General features: G+C 40.0%; 1 protein-coding gene across 3 annotated transcripts; it reads right to left on the bottom strand.

Moving 5' to 3' along the window:
* Window positions 1–405: 405 nt before the first annotated feature.
* Window positions 406–18,563, bottom strand: LOC108432515 (plexin-C1). 3 transcript variants are annotated; one of them, XM_037542483.1, is made up of 17 exons: window positions 18,136–18,563; window positions 8,878–9,006; window positions 8,465–8,599; window positions 8,122–8,222; window positions 6,596–6,701; window positions 6,367–6,514; window positions 5,924–6,017; window positions 4,660–4,741; window positions 4,412–4,423; window positions 4,231–4,266; window positions 3,342–3,472; window positions 3,079–3,255; window positions 2,565–2,664; window positions 2,201–2,380; window positions 1,623–1,784; window positions 854–959; window positions 406–740 (listed from the first exon to the last, which is right to left on the bottom strand). In XM_037542483.1, exons 1-17 carry the CDS (start codon window positions 18,157–18,159, stop codon window positions 667–669), a joined length of 1,797 nt encoding a protein of 598 aa, XP_037398380.1. In that variant the 5' UTR covers window positions 18,160–18,563; the 3' UTR covers window positions 406–666. The 3 variants fall into 3 exon arrangements, with proteins under 3 accessions (XP_037398380.1, XP_037398379.1, XP_017561876.2); XM_037542482.1 differs by lacking the exon at window positions 18,136–18,563 and adding an exon at window positions 12,255–12,410; XM_017706387.2 differs by lacking the exon at window positions 18,136–18,563 and adding an exon at window positions 9,531–10,536.
* Between the last annotated feature and the right edge of the window lie 1,116 nt (window positions 18,564–19,679).

Here is a 19,679-nt window from a genome sequence, read left to right on the forward strand (position 1 = left end):
TAGTTCCCTATAATCCCCTATAGATTATCTACAGATGTTCAAATTGTTAAACTGTCTGTTGAAACTCAGTTTATTCTAAACCATGGTGGAGGATTTGGACCAGGGTGAGGGTTGGGTTTATGTTTTGGTTTGAGGTTAAGGTTAGGCCAGGTTTGGAGTTAAAGAAAATTATGGTCAATGTAGTATATTTAGTTGAATGTAACTTAAAAGTAAGTGAAGTATCTACAAAGCGTCTAATGTTGGCTATTCAGATAAGGTTACGAGTCAAACTGGACAGCACCACAGCAGCGGCGTCTCTGGCACAGAAAGACTGGTGGGGTACAATAAACTGCAGGGGCAGCTACCAATGCAGCAACCAATGAAACTACACACAAACCTGATCCAAACACAAACACACTCCAGCAATAAAATCACAAATTCACAATTTAATGTAACATGGTGCAGGAATTAGTGAAAGTGGACACAGTAATATAAGTAATCTGATAATGACATTAGATCTCAAAACCTTGTTATACAGCATCACATTACAAAGTTAACAGTATACGATCACTGTGGTCTGCAAATACACATACAAAGCATTTGTGTGGACCTCATTTTGAACGTTTGGGCGCTACACCTCACGGTAAGAGTAGTGTGCTGTGACCATAAAGGGCCGCCAAGAAATCCTTAGTTGCTCGACTCAAATCTGCCTGAGATCTGAGTCATGCGTCTTGAGACCACACCACTGATAAATATTCCAGCTAGACACAGAAAGAGAGAGAATGAGAGAGAAACAAACACATTTTAACTAAGCGTAGGAGACCAGATGACAACCACAGACACACAAGATATCTACCAGCAGCTCAATACTCACCATGAACACCAAGAAGAATCACAATGGTTACTGCAACAGGTGCACACGTATACTTTATGCCATGTTGTATCAGCTCTAGAAATTTGATAGAATTGCCAAACATGATCTGAAAAAGTTTAAAGAAATCAAGTATTTGGTTTGTAGATTCCAATTTGCTGGAAAGTGTTTCTAAAAGCTGGAAAGTTGGTGCCTATATGCACCAGAAGTTAACTAGTGTGCAATCTAAGCTGGAATGGAAAACTGAATTAAAAAGCTAACAATAGTGTCAATTTTAGCCCATTTTGAGTATAACTCAAATGCTAGCTAGAACATGACTAGCTAACAATGCTCTGTACAGTTTCACACAAAATCATGATATTTTTTCAATGAACAGGAAAAAAAAAATGCACTTAACTGCAGAATCTATGCTTTCACAGTGACGATTCATAATTTTATGCAGTGCTTTTAGGACTTTGGCACACATTTGATTAAAATGAATGAGATCTAACTGCTCACCATGAGGCCATGATGGGATGCAGTTTCACGTCATGCTATAAAATAAAGGGGTGTGGCTAAAATACTCCACCTATTGACTAAAACCTTGTTTTTTTTTAATTAAACTGATAAATATAAATCTTTCAACCTCAATTAAAAATAGATCACCACATAATACTTGTAACTATCTAAGGACTGAAAACGTAATTATTTTAACAGTTTTTTACTGCAGGATTGCAGTTTGAACTATTTCCTGGCACTCATCCAACAAAGTGAACAGACTGACTGGTCATACCTTGAATGAGTCCACGCTGATTTCAGAGTCCTTTGCTCCCACAGTTCTACAGATGAGAGCTGTGGACATAACTGTATCAATCACACACTCAAACTGCTCTTTTCCCTGCAGCCCCCACACTCTCATCTCTTCCTTACTCATATTGAGCTTGTCTTCTGTTTTCTAGTGGGAGAACAGTGAAGTGGGGGGAAAGTGAGATGCAGCAAAGTCAAGATAGTTACATTTTTAATTTGCAAATGAAGGGCTATAACAACCTGATTACAAGCATAATGATGCAGCACTCAAAACAAATGTTGTAGCTCATACTCAGCCAAAAGCACAGTACTTTCCCAACACAGTAAACAGTTTTTACTGTAGCACAACTTGTTTTTATCATCGGTCACTTATTGAGCTCTTGGTGAGCTGAATGAAGCACCTAAGAATGTAATCTCATGCTCCAGCAGTTATCCAAGCAAGGCTCATTGCTGACGTAAATAAGCTATATTTTTAATGCTTTGAATAAAAATGGATTGATGGTGATCTTAGAAATTATCAAAGTTTAATGTTACAACAACCTACAACAGAAATACTGACACTACCTGTATGTTGGCCAACACATCATTGTCCAATTTAGAGGTGGAGAAGCTGGTGAATTCTGGATCTGGGAGGTAAGACAGTTTATCTACACAGTCCACTGTTGAGTTCCCCACTAGGAGAGAGACAGTGAACGGCCCAGAGCCCATGTATTCTCTCTGATCATGAGTGTGGAACCAGAAGGTCTGAGAGAATCAGAAAGATAAACCAGATTTTAATGATGAGTGATGAACTGAAAGTGTAAATAAATCCACATTGTTCAATCCTCTGTGTTACTTCACACTTCATTTGAGTTAATGATTGTATGTTACACTGTAAACAAGAGTGGCTGCACTCAACCCAATCTGAGAGATGATCACACTTATATACCTTGTTTGAGTTGAGGGTGATTGGTTTGTCATATTGATGAACAATAATTGCATCCACAAACTCCAGATTGTTCCCCAACACAGTGATCTTCCTCTTACCACTGGAAGTAAAGCAGTACAAAACACTTAATCAGTCAATCAGAGAAGAGTTTCCAAACAGGAAACTGGAGGTGGGAGTTGCAGGAGACTAAACCAGTGAACTCTGATAACCAGAGGTGGTGCAGAAAGAAGAGGAAGTGAGTACTAAATTAGCAAAGCTGGAGCAAATCGAGAAACACTAGTCCCATTTCAAGAGTTCAAGAGGCTCTGTAATATTTCTGGGAAAAATCAAAGTTCCTATGGAAATTATATGTTTTTCCCTCCATCTGTGTGTCTCACATCATGTTTAATTGTGGATAAGTTTGTTAAGGAACATCAAACAACTGATCAACTTTTTCTGAAAAACAGTATTTAAATTAAGTGATTTAGGTGGAAACAGATTCTACACAAAGACCTCCAGTGTTTACATGCTGTACCTGGCCCAGGTGTTCCTAGGCTGCAGTCCAGTGCAGGTAGGCCGAGCACCATAAGTGATTTTGGTGTTACTATGACAACGGCCATCTGCTGTCACCACGCACACCCTCACAGTTCCTTTATTTCCACTCGGAATGCTGAACTTCAGAGTGTCAGTGGAGCGCTCCAGCACTGGAGTCCTGGTGAAGAACAGCAGATTCACAAAAGAGACACAAATCAAATACATCATGCATACAAACATAAATACACTACTGTTAACACTCACTCCTTTGAAGTGCACTCCATGACTCCATGAAAGCGGATTTTCTCTACCAATTCCAGATTTCTTCCTTTCAGCACTGCATGTTTTTTGCCATGAAAGGAGACATGATTAGGCTCCAGGGAGAAAATCTCTGGCTAAAAAAAATGATAAAAAGAGAGAAATTTTAAACTATAAAACCAACCCTTTATATGAGAACACCTGCATTACAATGTGTACAAACAACCAGTTAAGAAGTGCCGTGTGTAACGGGGAGCGAGGTTGCGGACACATATGCAGAGATAAGTGACTTATTGTGGGCAAATCCCAAGTCAGTGTCATAAAGATCCAAAGTCAGATGGCCAACACGGATAGATTTAAAGTCAGACATGATAAACATGGAAACATCAAACCAACATATAAACACAACCAGAACAGTTCAAACAACAATACATAGACCAGTACAAAGACCAGTGACCAGACAGGGGGAAAAACAGGCTTTAAATACATGAGGAACAGGCGGGAACACAGGTGGAAACAATCAGGGGTGGAGTCACGAAACAAGGGGGCTGGACTGAAAAACCAAAACAAAACCAAAACACATGGACAGGACTGGGAGGGGCCAATCGTGACACCATGTCATCTGTGCACAGAAATGTTATTTTTTAAATCTTCAAGAAAAATCAGTTTTTTGATATATAAAAGGAAAAAAATCAATTAAACATTGAAATAAATAAATAAACATTATTATAGTTGAATAAAATCTGTTTGTAACACAAAAGAGAAATGCAGGAGCCGTCTTAATAGAATTCCTGTTGAAAACTAGAATGTTCTCATTCTTAGTTCCCTAAACTTCCCTCAGACACAGATCTTATTTCCACTGACACTGTGACTGACAGTTCTTTGGGTCACTTACTGCATTACTCTCAGAATATAATCCTTCACACTTGTCCTGCAGAGGAGGGAAATAAATCACAGAAAACACTTCATTTTAGCATTAAAATGAAAAATCAAATGAAAGAGTTTGCCTTGTTTAAATCACTGAATTCACAAATACTACATTTGAAGTTTAAGTTATTCAGTAATTGTTAACTCACCATCACTGCCACCTAAACATAATAAAAAATAAAGTAATCCTTTTTCAGTTGGAACAGTTTCAATAAACTATAGCACAAAAACATGACTTCACTGAACCAATTTTAAGACCAGACATATAGTTAGAATAGTGTGACTATAACCACGACGTACATCTGAGTGGATTTTCCAGCACTGGAGTACATGTGTGTGTAATATGATACAGAAGGTTATTACAGTATATTAAAATAAATAAGATGTGCATAAGTACCTGTGAAGCAGAGCCGTGAGCCCAGCTGCACTGATTACTACTGCTGGACCAATGACACCCAGCTGAGACACACGCTACACACCTGTATACAGAACACACACACACACACACACACACACACACACACACACACACACACACACACACCCTTGCTGAACCAAACCAAACAACTTAACCTGCCAACAGAGCATCACAGAACAGTTGAGAGTTTTTAATGTTTAAACCTGACAGTCAACACAGCAAAATAAAAGTGACCTCCAGTTTCATACAGAAAAGGACGCTGACCTGATTAACATGAATTTAATGTTTAAAATCTACACCAAAAAAGGTGCTTAAATGTTGTTTTAAATGTACTATATTCAAATGTGAACACTGGCTCCACAACAATGAACTATGTTACATATCGCTCCTGTCAGAAGAAAACCTTTAATATAATTAGTTTTTAATATAATTTTTAAAAAAGCCTGTTGGTCTTTACATTGTGTGTAAATTTCATGATGTATGGACCAAAAGAAATGACCCAAAACAGCTTGGAAAGATGACTGGTTCCATTGACTTCCATTAAAAGTAAAGTAGGTTTTTTCCTTCTCCTGTATATTTTGGAGATACAAGGTTTTCTTCCAACAACAGCAATATGTTACATCATAATTACTATGTGAAAGTATTTTAATAATGTCCTTCATTTAAGTTGATGTAACTGTAGAACTGATGTATGAATCTGTAAATGCAACAACTCTTTTCAGTGTACAGTCTGCACATGTTCAATCTATTTTAACCTGTATGCTGTGAATCGGTGTTCGAGTGAATATTCCACGGCATCGTTTTCAGTTGTTAATGAAAGTGTTTTTGTTTCCTTTCCCAGGGTACAAAACTATCAAATTAATAGCCAGCAGTCATCTACCATATAAACAGCATTATTGAAAGCATTAAAAGATAAATGATGTTTTGAAAAGGTAACAGCATGACTAAAGTAAAATAGTTGTTATAATATTGTTATAAAATTCTTGCCGCCTGTGATCAACCAGGAAATTACTATCGAACACGACTTGATAGTTACTTGATTATGAGTTTATTCTCTGGCATATTCTGCCCATGCAAATACCCACTTTGAATAATTAATGTTAAATATGAAGATATTTAATGATAATGGTAAAGATACAACATACTCTGGCAAACATTACCTACAATGATCCAATATCCTTCAAAATACCAGGCACAAAGTGTGATGACAGGCTGTAGGCTTTAATAATGTAAAACATCTTACTTAGCATATGGTGATGTCTCTGTGACGTCTGGGCAGCTCCTCAGTTTCAGTCTCTCTGTGATTTTCTGATCTCCAATAGTGACAGTCGCTGTGACTGGATATACACAAGATAACACTTTGTGTTTTATTATCAGATACTGAGATTATCATGTTCAGATACTCAGAAAATAAAAAAAGACTTAAATTAATATTGTTTGATATTTGTGGGTTGCATATTTATATAGGCTGCTAAATTTCCTTTGGGATCAATAAAGTATCTATCTATCTATCTATCTATCTATCTATCTATCTATCTATCTATCTATATACTGTTGATATTTTCTGAGATATCTACAGTCATACACTCCTTTCTGTATGAAAATAATTAAAAATAACATAGGCTTTCATAACTGTACCCTTAAATGGAAAATTTAAAGTTCAGAGCTTTGAAGATCTAAACTGACCATTAACTGGCAGGTGCTGGCTGGAGAATCTGCAGGAGCAGCTGGGGAAAACTCCAGAACTGCTGTTACATAGATTTACATGTTCATCCATGAAAGTACATGTTAAGGGAAACTGTCCTGCCACATTCAAGGAGAGATTCAAAGTGACCTGAATGAGAGAGCAAAGTACCAGATAAATATTGTATAAAAATATTTGTACAATAAAGATGAAGTAAAGAGACACATTTACCTCAGTGGAGAGTTCAGTCACTTGAAAAGAAATCAGCTCTTTCTGAAAATAATCTTCAGGAATGGAGATCCAAGGAGAGGCTGAACACTCATCTTTAGTCAAGCATCTAGAGTGACCACAATGAGAAATCAAATCATACAATCAACAGTGAAATTTTTAGTACAGAGCCTTGCTGCTGTAATATGTGCAGAATGTGGTTTGACATTGTCTTGCTGAAATAAGCAAGGCCATTCCTGAAAAAGACGTCATCTGAATGGCAACATATGTTTACATTTACATTTTGCACATTTGGGTTTTCTATTCTGCGATGGACTGGCGGCCCATCCAGGGTGTATCCTGCCTTCCGCCCGAAGACTGCTGGGATAGGCTCCAGCACCCCCCGCGACCCTGATGGAGAAGCGGCTTAGAAAATGGATGGATGGATGGATGGGTTTTCTATTATAAAATGATATGTGTTATAAAAACCCAGGCCAGGCGATGCCCCTGGATTCTGCTGTTCATTAAAGACTAATATCTGCAATTCACAGCTGACAGTCAGGTCTGTCTGAACAATCAGGTCATATCAGATTTATATAAATAAAAGTGCATGTTAACAGTTTGTGAAAAGCAGTAAAAAAAGAAGTAGTGAAAAGAAGTAAACACTATCTCTATACCAAACTGTAAACTATTTTTTTCTGAAAATATTAATCCAAAATTACTTTACTTTTGGTTTGTAAATGTACAAAACTTCCAAGTACAAGAATAATGCAACAAATTTAGTCATGAAACTGAAGGTGAAAAGAGGCTGGCTTGGCCGAAGAAGCATTCTGGAGGCAAAAGTGGGAGAAATTTTTTAAAAACAAGAGCAGAAAAACAGAAGCTAGCTACAAAACACATTTGCAAGCTGTGATATCTGCCAAAGGGGATGTTACTGAGCTGCAGTTCTTATGTTAAAATGTTCTTACAGTACTTCTTTTCACTTCAACAATCAACAAAATATGCAATTTGGCTTGGGGTGCAAAGCACCCAGCTGCATGTGTTACGTATGTTATTACAGTAATTTTGTCCAATTTATAAGCTTTGTTACATTCTTATGTTATGGCTATACCCCATTGTTATGTGGTCTAACTCAGGCTATACAAGAGAGAAATGGAGACTTATATGGCTTCAGAGTTCAAGACATGAGTCACCTAAAACCTCAAATTAAAACCAGAGTCCCAAAACATACTGCAACTTATAATGGTCCTGTGTTGTTTGGCTGCTTATTTGTTACGCTATAAAGCAGGTGTAGTGAATATTTAGCAAATTATCAGTATCAGTCTGTTTTTTTCTGTCAGAAAGAAAGAAAGAAAGAAAGAAAGAAAGAAAGAAAGAAAGAAAGAAAGACCTGACTTTATTGATGCCGAAGAGAAATTGAATAGATCCCAAAGGGAAAGACAGCACATAATCCAGCACATAATACTTCAATACTCATAAAACAAAAATGTTTAAAAGGCAGACGTGCAGTGTTGAAAAGGAGAAGTGTATGAGTGTAATGAGGAACCTACTTGCTTGTATTCAGACACCAGCCACAGGACGGATCCTGAGAAGCTCTGCAGTCTCTCAAAGTGCTGTACATACCACACTGAGTCACTGCTACTCGCCGGATCTACAACACAAACATATACAACTAATTTAATCCAGCAATAAATGTCTAAGGTATTAGTTAACACTTCCCTGAAACTGCTGTATTTTGTTAGCTGAGCTTAATAAACTTGAATTGTCATTCCAAAGGGCAGATAGTTTCGCTGTTTCAATTCCACCTTAAATTCCTTATCTTGCAGGCCAGAGTTAAAGATCTCTTGTGCTTATACCAGCTTCTGATGATGGGCGTGTGGCTCTAAGACTCACCTGATTTCTCAAAGCTATGTAGATGTATTTATGATCCACTGGATCAAAGTGCATTCTGGGAAACACCATCCTGTCATCATCAGATTTGTACAGAACCGTCACACAGCCAGAATTCAAAGCCTTGTCCAGCACAATCTGGAAACACGCAGTAGAAAAGAAATCAGGATAATGTTTTTTATTGGCCTCTGGCTTCAGAATGAAACAATGTAGAAGAAATTTTGTTTGGACAACTAAAATAAGAACAACAAAAGCAACTGTTCCACATTGGACCTTTGAAGTTGTTGAAGTTGAAAAAGAGATTAATATATTTTATAAGTATATAAAACAACAGCTGGTGTGATTATGTGGTCAGAGAATCTCTTAAGAGAGACTGTCAGACAGTAAAGACTATGAGACAGATCACAACTACATACCTTCATCAGTTGTCCAGTAGCAGTTCCGATGTAGAGCTCAATCCAGGATCCTTTCTTTTCTGCTGCTACAGATGACATTGAACTGTGTTTGAGCACCACAGCACGAGGCCTCAGAACATCTTCTCCTTTCTGCAGACACCAGAAACATGTTGAGGGAAAGAAATGACAGATACTGATCTACAGCATCTGATTTAGAGGCTGAATGACATGAAGAATAAAGTGCAGATCATTTAAATCCTGGTGGCGTCACTGCGTTTGTTACTCTATGGTCTGGTAGACCCACCACATTGTTTTTTAAATCAATAGACATAACGTTCTATGTAAAAATACCAGATGATTAAAACATCACAAGTTGGCCATGTAGGAGGAGACCAGAGTGAAGGCACACAGCGCCTCCATACTTCATTCCTGGCAGGTTCACCCCATCACCACATAGGTAATATAAAGTAGGGGGTGTCCAGTGTGATGTCACTGAAAATGTGTTATTTTGTGTTATGTGTTCTTCAGAGAAACAGCCCAGGAATCTGAGATTGAAATAATAATAAATTGCATCATCTTTTTATTTGGTAAACAATGAAAATTGGTCCCACAGACACCACACAGGGATTAAATATAAATCATAACTGATATTTTATTTACTGGCTGTTTCTCACCTGAGCTCTGCACGTTGGTGTACAGCTGAAATATGAAGGTACTCGGTCTCTGATCTGACTCAGGTCGTAAATGGCCAAAGCAGTTTTCTGGGGGTCGTTCGATTCTTGTGCAGTGAATATTCCCGCCCAGAGAAGAAGAGATCCAGAGGAGAGAACTACAGAGGAGGACAAGAGCTTTTTATGCTCTTTATCATCACAGCACTGTAGCACTGCACCTTCTAGAGACTTGGTCATTTCAATTTTACTGCGGCTGTTCTTCATCCTTAAGACCACCACAGCTGGACCTGTTCTAGACTTAACGTTCACCAGCAGGTACGAGTGAGAGGGAGAAGATGATTGGAAGCCGTCAATCCACTCAGCATCACTCTGTGGAGAAATCCTGGCTTCAATTGGCTCAATGCCTGACTTAGCGAAAATTCCTCCTGCCTGAGATTCCAGAGTGTTATGCAGAGAAACTCCTTTATCAGAGACACACTCATCAGGAACCTTTTCTCTGGCAACCAGCATGTATTTCTCTGTTCCTTCATCAAAATCTACAAGAAAAGAAACAGATGATTTTTTAACAGATGATCCCACTGGAACATCCTCCCTGTAGACACTTCTGCTGATGTCATTGATGTCCAGGAGTTCACAGTATCCACAGTCAGAGGTTCCGCAGGTTATCAGGGTCTTATTCGCGTCGAAAGGCAGTAAAATATTAACTCGGTTCTGGTGTCTGTGGTTCTGTATGTCCTTGTGTTTTTCCTCTACTAGATCGAGCCTCATCTGGAGGAGCTGAGAGTCGGTGACGACGAACACTTTCCCGTTTCCAACAGCAAAGTTCCTGATCTCTCCATTAACGCTGAACTCCGTTAAGGAGGAAACAGCGCGTTGGAATAAGAGCAGCATTCCCAGATAAACAGTCCTCATCCTGAATATCGTTGCTGGAGCTGCATCTGTTCAGAACGAGGGTCTCAGCGTTAAGTGAAAGTGGACCTCAGAAAAGTTCGCGTTTCCTTTTGAGACCCATGTGATGACTCAAAGGCGGGATCAGTGACTGCTTGCTTATTTATTGATTTATGTATGTAAGTTTATATGAATATATGTTTATATGTATGGATGTGTGTATGTATGTTTATATGTATGCCAGAGCACGTCTTGTAACGCTGGCTTAATTCTCACCGCATTCTGTCAGCTTCCCCGGGCTCCAAAGGCATAGGTTCGGTCGCAGTATTAGCAGGGACACAACAACCCTCCCACCAATAAAAATAACAGCGTATGTTTAATGTGCAGTATCATTTCATGACCTAACCTGAAGCATTGAAGGTCCAGCTGCTTCTCCTCAACCTGCCTCATGGCATCTTCCCTTGGTTTCTGAATTTGCAGATGTGTAACGTAATGATGCATTGATGAATAGGATACATACAAACATATGATAAAACCTTGGGTCCCATTTATTTTTGAGGGCAATTTTAAGGCCCAATCCCATTTCATCCCCTGCCCCTAATACTTAGCCCTACCCCTCCATTCACATCTAGGGGTAGGGTGTCCTGATTGTTGTTGAGATTGGAGGGGTAGGGTGAAGTGTTAGGGCTACAAGGCCCTTCAAACAGAGATTTTTCAGAGGCGCACTACAAACAGAGGGTCATGAGCAAATCCCCAGAATGCCCTGCGAATCATCAGCATGATGGCTGCACAAGCAACCAAAATGACACATAAACGTCAGTATTTCTCTGTTAAAAAGCCGCTGTATTGTGAGAACTATCGTAACAGCGGTTTATGGTCATTTCCTTCATAACACACATAAAAATCGCCAGTAATACGCTGATGTCTCGGTCGCTACCTGGCGAATTTTCCATTCCACCTTAAATGGCGCAGCAGTTACGTTCTGGTACATGAGGTTGCTTCACCATTTAAGGTGGAACGGGAAATCAATCATGAAGCTGGCGATTAAAAATCTTGGTGGTGATAATAAATAATTGCCCCCCTCTTTGAAGGCGGATGATGCCCTAAATGTATTTAAGCAGTGAGGAGCTGAACTTTCCCCTCCTCTGCTGTCACGGCAGGCCGGCAGGGTCGCCTACAGAGCAGCGCTAGTAGCTGTTAATGAAGTGATGTCGTTTTTTGTTTGTGCTCTTCTTTTTGTTCGGTGATTCATTTGATTGATGCATAAAACTGAAGTTGTGAATGAATCGGAGCGCCCAGACTTTCCAGTCTCCCCTTGGATAAACGGCAAATGTCAGTGTGATGTACCATTAATGCTATAGTCTGGAGACAAAGCAGGAAAACACGTCCTGGTTATTTTTCCAGCCTAGTTTAAATATGATTCACCTGTCCTGTCATGTGACACACAGGTGAGATCACCACAGCCGGAGGCGGCGTATTGGAAATGGCCGGAAAACCTCGTCTCATCTGTTTATGTCTCTGAAGACATCTGATGACATATCCGGTTCTTGAAGGGTCGTCCCATTTCATAGGGGCAAGATTTCAACCAGTACCCCTTACAACTCAGTTTCAAGGGGGAGGGTTACACTCAAAAATAAGGGGTAGGGGTAAAAATAAGAAATGGGATTGGGCCTAAATATTGGATGAATAGGATCCAACTTGTGCTGATGTCAAGAAAAATTCGTGATCAAATGTGTTGATTTTCAAAGTTTCTTTTTCCTGAACATCCTAAGACTATCATCATAGGACTCCTGATGCCTCCTTATAATTCCACACTATGATTTATAATTAGGACCTCACCTGAAACACTGAAGGTTTACGTGTTACGTTATCAGCCTTCTTCTCTAACCTGCTGCTGTCCTTCCTGTAGTCCATACAAACTAATTCATTGATGGCAACATTTTCATTGGATTTCTAGACTGAAATTTACCCCCACATTTTAATATATCCACTCATTTTATGTTTCCTTCTGCTCGCAACCTGACTAACCTGCAGATGACAGATGACAGGTTAGCTTCCTGGTTTATGGTAGCTGTTATGTTTAACTAATATACGTTTACTTTTGCATTAGACTGGTGACTTTAGGTAGCTTGCAGGTTTTCATTGTAAATCATGTCTACTGGCTAGTTAGTTTACTACCTGTTAGTTATGCTCTGCTTACAGATGAGTTACTGTTGTCAGTTCTAGTCTTCTCAGTGTCTGGCAGTAAGTAGGACATTTACTTGCCATCACATGATCCTTCAGATAACCCTCAGATGCCGCAAACTAGAGCTGGCAGGAAAACCACCCAGATCGGCTGCCACTGCAGACTTTGGGCTGAGTGCAGCATAAACGGGGTACACCAGCTCGTCGGGTCATACCAAGAGCAGCACACCTGCCACCCGGTAAGAGATGACCTGCCAATTCAAGTCCCTCTTTTTCTATATTTGTAAAAAAAAAAATTAATGAATAAAATAAATAAATAAATAAAAACTCGAAGGCCTGCAAAGGTCTATGCTGATCAGCTCAGCAGATGGCTATGGGCATCAGGAGCAACAGACTTCACTAATATAGTAAGCTTTAAGAAACGTTTACTGAATGATTCACTGTAAAACTGCATTAAAAAAGCCTATGATATTTGAATGCTTTATACATGAAATGTCCATGTCACCTACTGTTTTACAGGGAAAGTACAGCAACATTAGTTTTGTGTTATACTGAATTTATGCTGATGCAGTTGGAAATTAATATTAGTGTATTGTAATATTTAGATGAAAAAGTTAGTTATAAAGTGAAGATTCATACATAAAACAGTGAAATGCGTTTTAATGCTACTGTATTATCATCCTCAGCGCCTTCAGAGCTCTCGTTTCTATTTATTCATAACAATAGAAAATATTTTCATATTGGGGATGAGATATTCAAATGCTAGTTATTTAAACATTTGGACATTTGAATAGAGAAATGTTCATCCCTACTGATAAAACTGTACTAGTTGTGCTGGTGTTGAAAAATCCCAAGCTGTTGTTTGCTTGCTTTGCTTATGCACTGACTCAGTAGGCTTAACATTTACCTTCAAATTTAAACTGCAGGCAACAGTTGGACAGCACTTACCAGCCTGAAGGTGTCCAGCAATTGACAGTCAGTGTTTTGTCAGAACCCTAATGATGGGAAAAAATGCTAGTTAAACTAACGTCTATGAATGCTTATCCAAATGACTGAACAAAAGAAAGAGAGAGGACAAAATGAAAAGAATATATGTCATGTATGGTATGCGCAGGGAGCCTGGATTTAGGTGCAAGCAGACTTTAATAACAAAAACAAACTAGCAAAGTAAGAAACTACAGGGCTTACTTAAACAAAGAAACAAACCACAAGGAAAGGAAAGGAAAGGAAAGAACAACTACATAAAACCGAGTGACAAGTAGACCAGACCACCACTGACTAAAACAAAGGGCTAGACAAAGGTTACAACAAATGGGGAACACCTGGGAGAGGGAGAAGCCAGACTACAGACAGGTGAAGATACTAATGGGGAAGGCTGGGAAAAGGCGGAGCAGAAGAACCAAAAACAAACACAAGCACATGGCAACAACACAGGGCACGAAACAGACCCAAGAACAAGGGGAAACCGTGGCGATATGACTGGTCGTGAGCTAACAAAGTGTTCCTGTACTATGTTAAACCAGACAGGTTTACCTCACACTTCGATCAAAACCAGACCACAGATCCATAGCAGGTAACCTGTGGGATGAGATTTACACCGAAAAAGGTGTCAATCAAAAGTCTTTCACCTCAGACAGGTTGGAAACAGGAAGTTTGTGAAGTTAGTTAGCTGATATCAAACATGATAATTTCACTACATGATGCTGGTAGCTTTGTTCCATCAGGAGTAAAGTGTGAAATGATCTTGTGTTTCTTGTTTATGGCCTCTTTTTCTGCAATACTTCCTATGTGCTGTAGCTGTGCTACACTATATTTCCAAAAGTATTTGTTTGTCTTCCTTCACACACATATGAACTTGAGTGAGATCTCATTCTTAATCCACAGGGTTTAATATGATGTTGGCCCACCCTTTGCAGCTATAACAGCTTCAACTCTTCTGGAAAGGCTTTCCACAAGGGTTAGGAGTGTTTATGGGAATTTTTGACCGTTCTTCCAGAAGCACATTTGTTAGGTCAGACACTGATGTTGGACGAGAAGGCCTGGCTCACAGTCTCCGTTCTAATTCACCCCGAAGGTGTTCTATGGGGTTGAGGTCAGGACTCAGTCAAGTTCTTCCACAACAAACTCGCTCATCCATGTCTTTATGGACCTGCTTTGTGCACTGGTACGCAGTCATGTTGGAACAGGAAGGGGCCGTCCCCAAACTGCTCCCACAAAGTTGGGAGCATGAAATTGTCAAAATCTCTTGGTGCTGAAGTTTTAAGAGTTCCTTTCACTGGAAGTAAGGGGCCGAGCCCAACTCCTGAAAAACAGCCCCACACCATAATCCCCCCTCCACCAAACTTACACTTGGCACAATGCAGTCAGACAAGTACCGTTCTCCTGGCAACCACCAAACCCAGACTCGTCCATCGGATTGACAGACGGAGAAGCGTGATTCGTCACTCCAGAGAACACGTCTCCACTGCTCTAGAGTCCAGTGGCGGCTGCATTCCACGCTTTGATGTAATACTTGGATGCAGCTGCTCGGCCACAGAAACCCATTCCATGAAGCTCTCTACGCTGTTTTGAGCTGATCTGAAGGCCCCATAAAGTTTGGAGGTCTGTAGCAGTTGATGGCAAAAAGTTGGTGACCTCTGTGCACTACGCCCCTCAGCATCCGCTGACCCCACTCTGTCATTTTACGTGGACGACCACTTCGTGGCTGAGTTGCTGTCGTTCCCAATCGCTTCCACTTTGTTATAATCCCACTGACAGTGGACTGTGGAATATTTAGTTGTGAGGAAATTTCACGACTGGACTTGTTCCACAGGTGGCGTCCGATCACGGTACCACGCTGGAATTCACTGAGCTCCTGAGAGCGACCCATTCACTAATGTCTGTAGAAGCAGTCTGCAGGCCTAGGGGCTTGGTTTTATGCATATCTGGACATGGAAGTGAACGGAACAGCTGAATTCAGTGATTTGGGTGGGTGAGTGCGAGAGACCCTTTGGCGGCCCAGCATGCAGCAGTGCTTCTCCTCCCGTGTATGATAGCCATTAGCTGGTGAAATTACTACATTTTCTTCTTTGTACAAAACAGATAAACTCTGAACAAAACTTAGGATGTATGTTCACTGCCTTCTGCTGGAGGATAGAGTTCAGACAGCTCATGGTTGTTAACATGAGTTACACTGAATTTAAATACACATATAGAGCAATTCTGCAGGAATGTGCATAAAAAGTGTATGAAGCATGAATCTCACCTTCTCCACACAGCATGGATTATGACTGCAAACCTCAACAGGTAAATAATAGATTACAATATAAAATTATTTCTGTAACAAAAATATATTGGAGGCAAATACATAAATCAAATATGATCTCTATCACTGATTATTGCTGAAAATATTTTGACCACCTTATTCGTCTGCAGGTGCATTTTACTCAGGATAATCTCACATGTAATTTGAAGTAACATCTTCCTTATTTAAGCATATTTAGGCCTTCACAGTGTACAGGAGAGGAATAAAATAACTAGATCACCTAACAAAATAGTAGATAATGAAAAGAACTAATCAGAAGCTTAAGGATTAAGGACATCGCTGAGAAATAAAAAAAAAAAAAAGCCCATTTCTAATTTGATGCCAGCAACACATTTCAAAAAATGCTGGGATGGGGTCATGTTTGCCACTGTGTTACATCACCTCTTCTTTTAACAACACTCTCTACGTGTTTGGGAACTAAGGAGATAAATTTTGCAAATTTTTCTGTGGACAGCAATGATTTTTCATGTAAAACAGCATCAAGTTTCATGGTTGGTAGGCGACTGTGCTGAGTAATCACCACACATGTTCTAGACATAGAATGTGGAATTGCAACCTATAACATTACGGGTATCAGACCACATTTTCCCGCTGCTCAGGAGGCCTGAATTTGTTCTTCTTTCCTCAGGTTATACCACATTGCCTCTGTGTACTGGCCACAGACACTGAATTTCTGATTTGCAACCTTGCTCATAATATAAAGTTTAAGGTTAGACTGCATCAGAGAGGCTCTGATTCACTATTGTGGTCATTTTTGAGGCTGTAGTTTTAAACAAGGATATTAGTAACAAGGATCTTTAGCTGGCAGTCAATACCCCTCTTTGCCACATTAGTGTGTTCATCCTTGGCATATGTAACATGATTTTAACCATGTATGTTTTGACTTAATTCTGGAGTCTTTAAAAAAAAAAAAAGTTATAAGAAATAGCCAGCAGGGGGCGCTCTAATCGCACAGATCTTTGCAACATCAGCGTGGCCTGGCCATTCAGTCTAAATTGGGCTTCAGTTTGTGAATGTTATGGAAAACTATTTTCATATGATTCCAACTTGTCTTCACTGGCATCACAGAAACTTATATGCAATGCCTGGTAGTGATGTTTTCTCTGATCTATTGCCTCAAATTCAACCGATCAGATCATTATCAATTCTTTTGGCTATTTAGTTTAACACAGTGGCCTACAGAAAGATTTTAGCTTCATAAATGAGGAGCAGACACCTAAATCTGTGAAAGCTGAGCACTTTTGCTCAATGCTGAAACTGCATGGCAATAGAAATAAAAACGTAATAGGTGGGCAAACACATACCTGACTTCACTTCTGCTATTTTTAGATGGCCATGCGTCAAATGAGGACATGGATCTTCCAGGATTTTAAAGGAAAAATTGTCTGGTGAGTGTTAAAAAAAAAAAAAAGTAAACGCAGGCTCATTCTACAGAGAACTGTGATTGGTTGCATAACTGCGTTATGTAAAGGGTTTGAGGCGACACAGCTGATTTATTTATTGTCTGAGTCAATTGTTTGGATAATGTGAACTTTAATCAACCACTTTATTTCTCAGTTAATTACACATTTAATTTCAAAACACATTCTCGTTTCCATGATATCATTCCACGTCAGTTATGGCAGAGTTACTACAGGTGCAGATATGGGATATATTGCCCTCTTAGACAGACTCTATGAATGCCATGAGCGATCAGCCCTTGTTCAACTAATGATATAATACTGCGCACTCTCTGACTGTCTCAGCTCAAAGTGATGTGCAATTGCACAAGTGCTCTCACATACTTCACAAGACAGGGAGAGAGAGAGAGAGAGAGAGAGAGAGAGAGACAGAGAGACAGAGAGAGAGAGAGAGAGAGAGATGAAGAGAGAAAAAGAGAGGGGGGAGACAGAGAAAGAGAGGGAGAGAGAGAAAGAGAGAGAGGGAGGGAGAGACAGAGAGAGAGAGAGAGAGAGAGAGAGAGAGGGGGAGAGAGAGAGAGAAAGAGAGGGAGGGAGAAAGATGAAGAGAGGGAGAGAGAGAAAAAGGGAGAGGGAGAGAGAGAAAGAGAGAGAGGAAGAGAGAGAGAGGGAGGGAGAGGGAGAAGAGAGGTGAAGAGAGAGAAAAAGAGAGAGACAGTCTGGGAAAAAAGTGACAAGAATGAAAGCAAATTTCCATCGCCATGGTAACCAGCAGAGCCACATTCTTCGGATCTCCAGTTGTGGAAAGATCAATAGCAAATTATCCACTCACTCTCGCATTCCAGGAAGGCTGCATGCTTTCCAGTAGGCAGGTCTGCGTCTGCGTTCGCTGAAACAGTCCTCAACCTGCTGACCTCAGATAGCAGTTCATCCGAGTGCGTTTGTGCCCCAGACGTTAGTGCACATTACAGGGCCTGCAGTGGGAGGCACTGTATTGGCCTACATTAATCATGCTGAATAAGCTCAATGAGTTACCCGTCATTGCATTTCGTCAGGTTACATCATGACGATGGGAGGGAGAGTGATGGCTGGGCTCTTGGGGAGGGCAAAGGAGCAAAGCAGGGGGAAGCCTCAGCGCTGGCTCTCTCTGTAGCTTTAAAGTCCATCCAGAAAAAGACCAAGAGGCTTCTGTCAGCAAGCATCAGCTGGCATTGCATGCCAAGTAATTCAGAGAACTCAGGCAGGGCACCCTTCACAGAACTGCTTCCTCTCAGCACGCACACACACACACACACACACACACACACACACACACACACACACACACACACACACTTGTTATTATACAATGTTAGGACCTACCCATTTGAACCAATAAAAATGTATTATATAAGTGTACAATAATATGTCCCATGTGTGATATAAGTACTTATATATAATAAGAACATGTCTTTGAATATATTTTGCTTTTCAAATATAAACAAGTGTCTCCAAAATGGCAACATTCCAAGAGAAGGCAAAAACATTCCTTTCTTACATTGTAAGGTGGCAATGACTACATTTTATTTCAGATGTAACAGACAGCTGCTGTGTTTAGATAATGTAGGAAAACATAAATGTATTTTTAGGGAACAAAAATAAAAATGACAATGACAGTATATAAGTATATATATATATATATATATATATATATATATATATATATAATATGTATATGTTTGCCCCGCGACCCTGACGGAGAAGCGGATTAGAAAATGGATGGATGGATGGATGTATATGTTTGTGTGTGTGTGTGTGTGTGTGTGTGTGTGTGTGTGTGTGTGTGTGTGTGTGTGTGTGTGTAATAAGGATGTCCATGAATGGGGGAACAGACATCTAAATCTGTGAACTGAACATTTTTCCAAAGTGCTGAAACTGCATGCCAATACAATTATTAATACAATAGGATGGCAAAACACATTGTACCGTGTGGGAGCAATGATGAGGCGGATGCATATGCTGAAAGAAGCGAGATTTAATTTGGGGCAAATCAATAATCAGGGTCAAAACGGTCCAGGGTCAGTGAGCCAACATGGATAGAATGATGGGCAGACAAGGATTACAGACTAAACACAAAAACAGAGGCTAAGAAAAATAACAGCGGCCAGAAGATACAACGCCAAACACCACAATACAAATACCAAACGGCACTATCCAAACAACACAAAGACCAGCAAATTCCCAGGGGAAAAAACAGGGCTTGAATGCAGGGAAACAACGAGGGTTAACAATACACAGGTGGACAACACAGGAGAGAACAATCAAGAGCGGAGTCAAGAAACAAGGGGGCAGGACAGGGAAGAAACAAAACAAAGAAAGCACATGGAGGACTGGGAG

Source organism: Pygocentrus nattereri, chromosome 11, assembly GCF_015220715.1.
Source record: "Pygocentrus nattereri isolate fPygNat1 chromosome 11, fPygNat1.pri, whole genome shotgun sequence".
Taxonomy (NCBI): domain Eukaryota; kingdom Metazoa; phylum Chordata; class Actinopteri; order Characiformes; family Serrasalmidae; genus Pygocentrus; species Pygocentrus nattereri.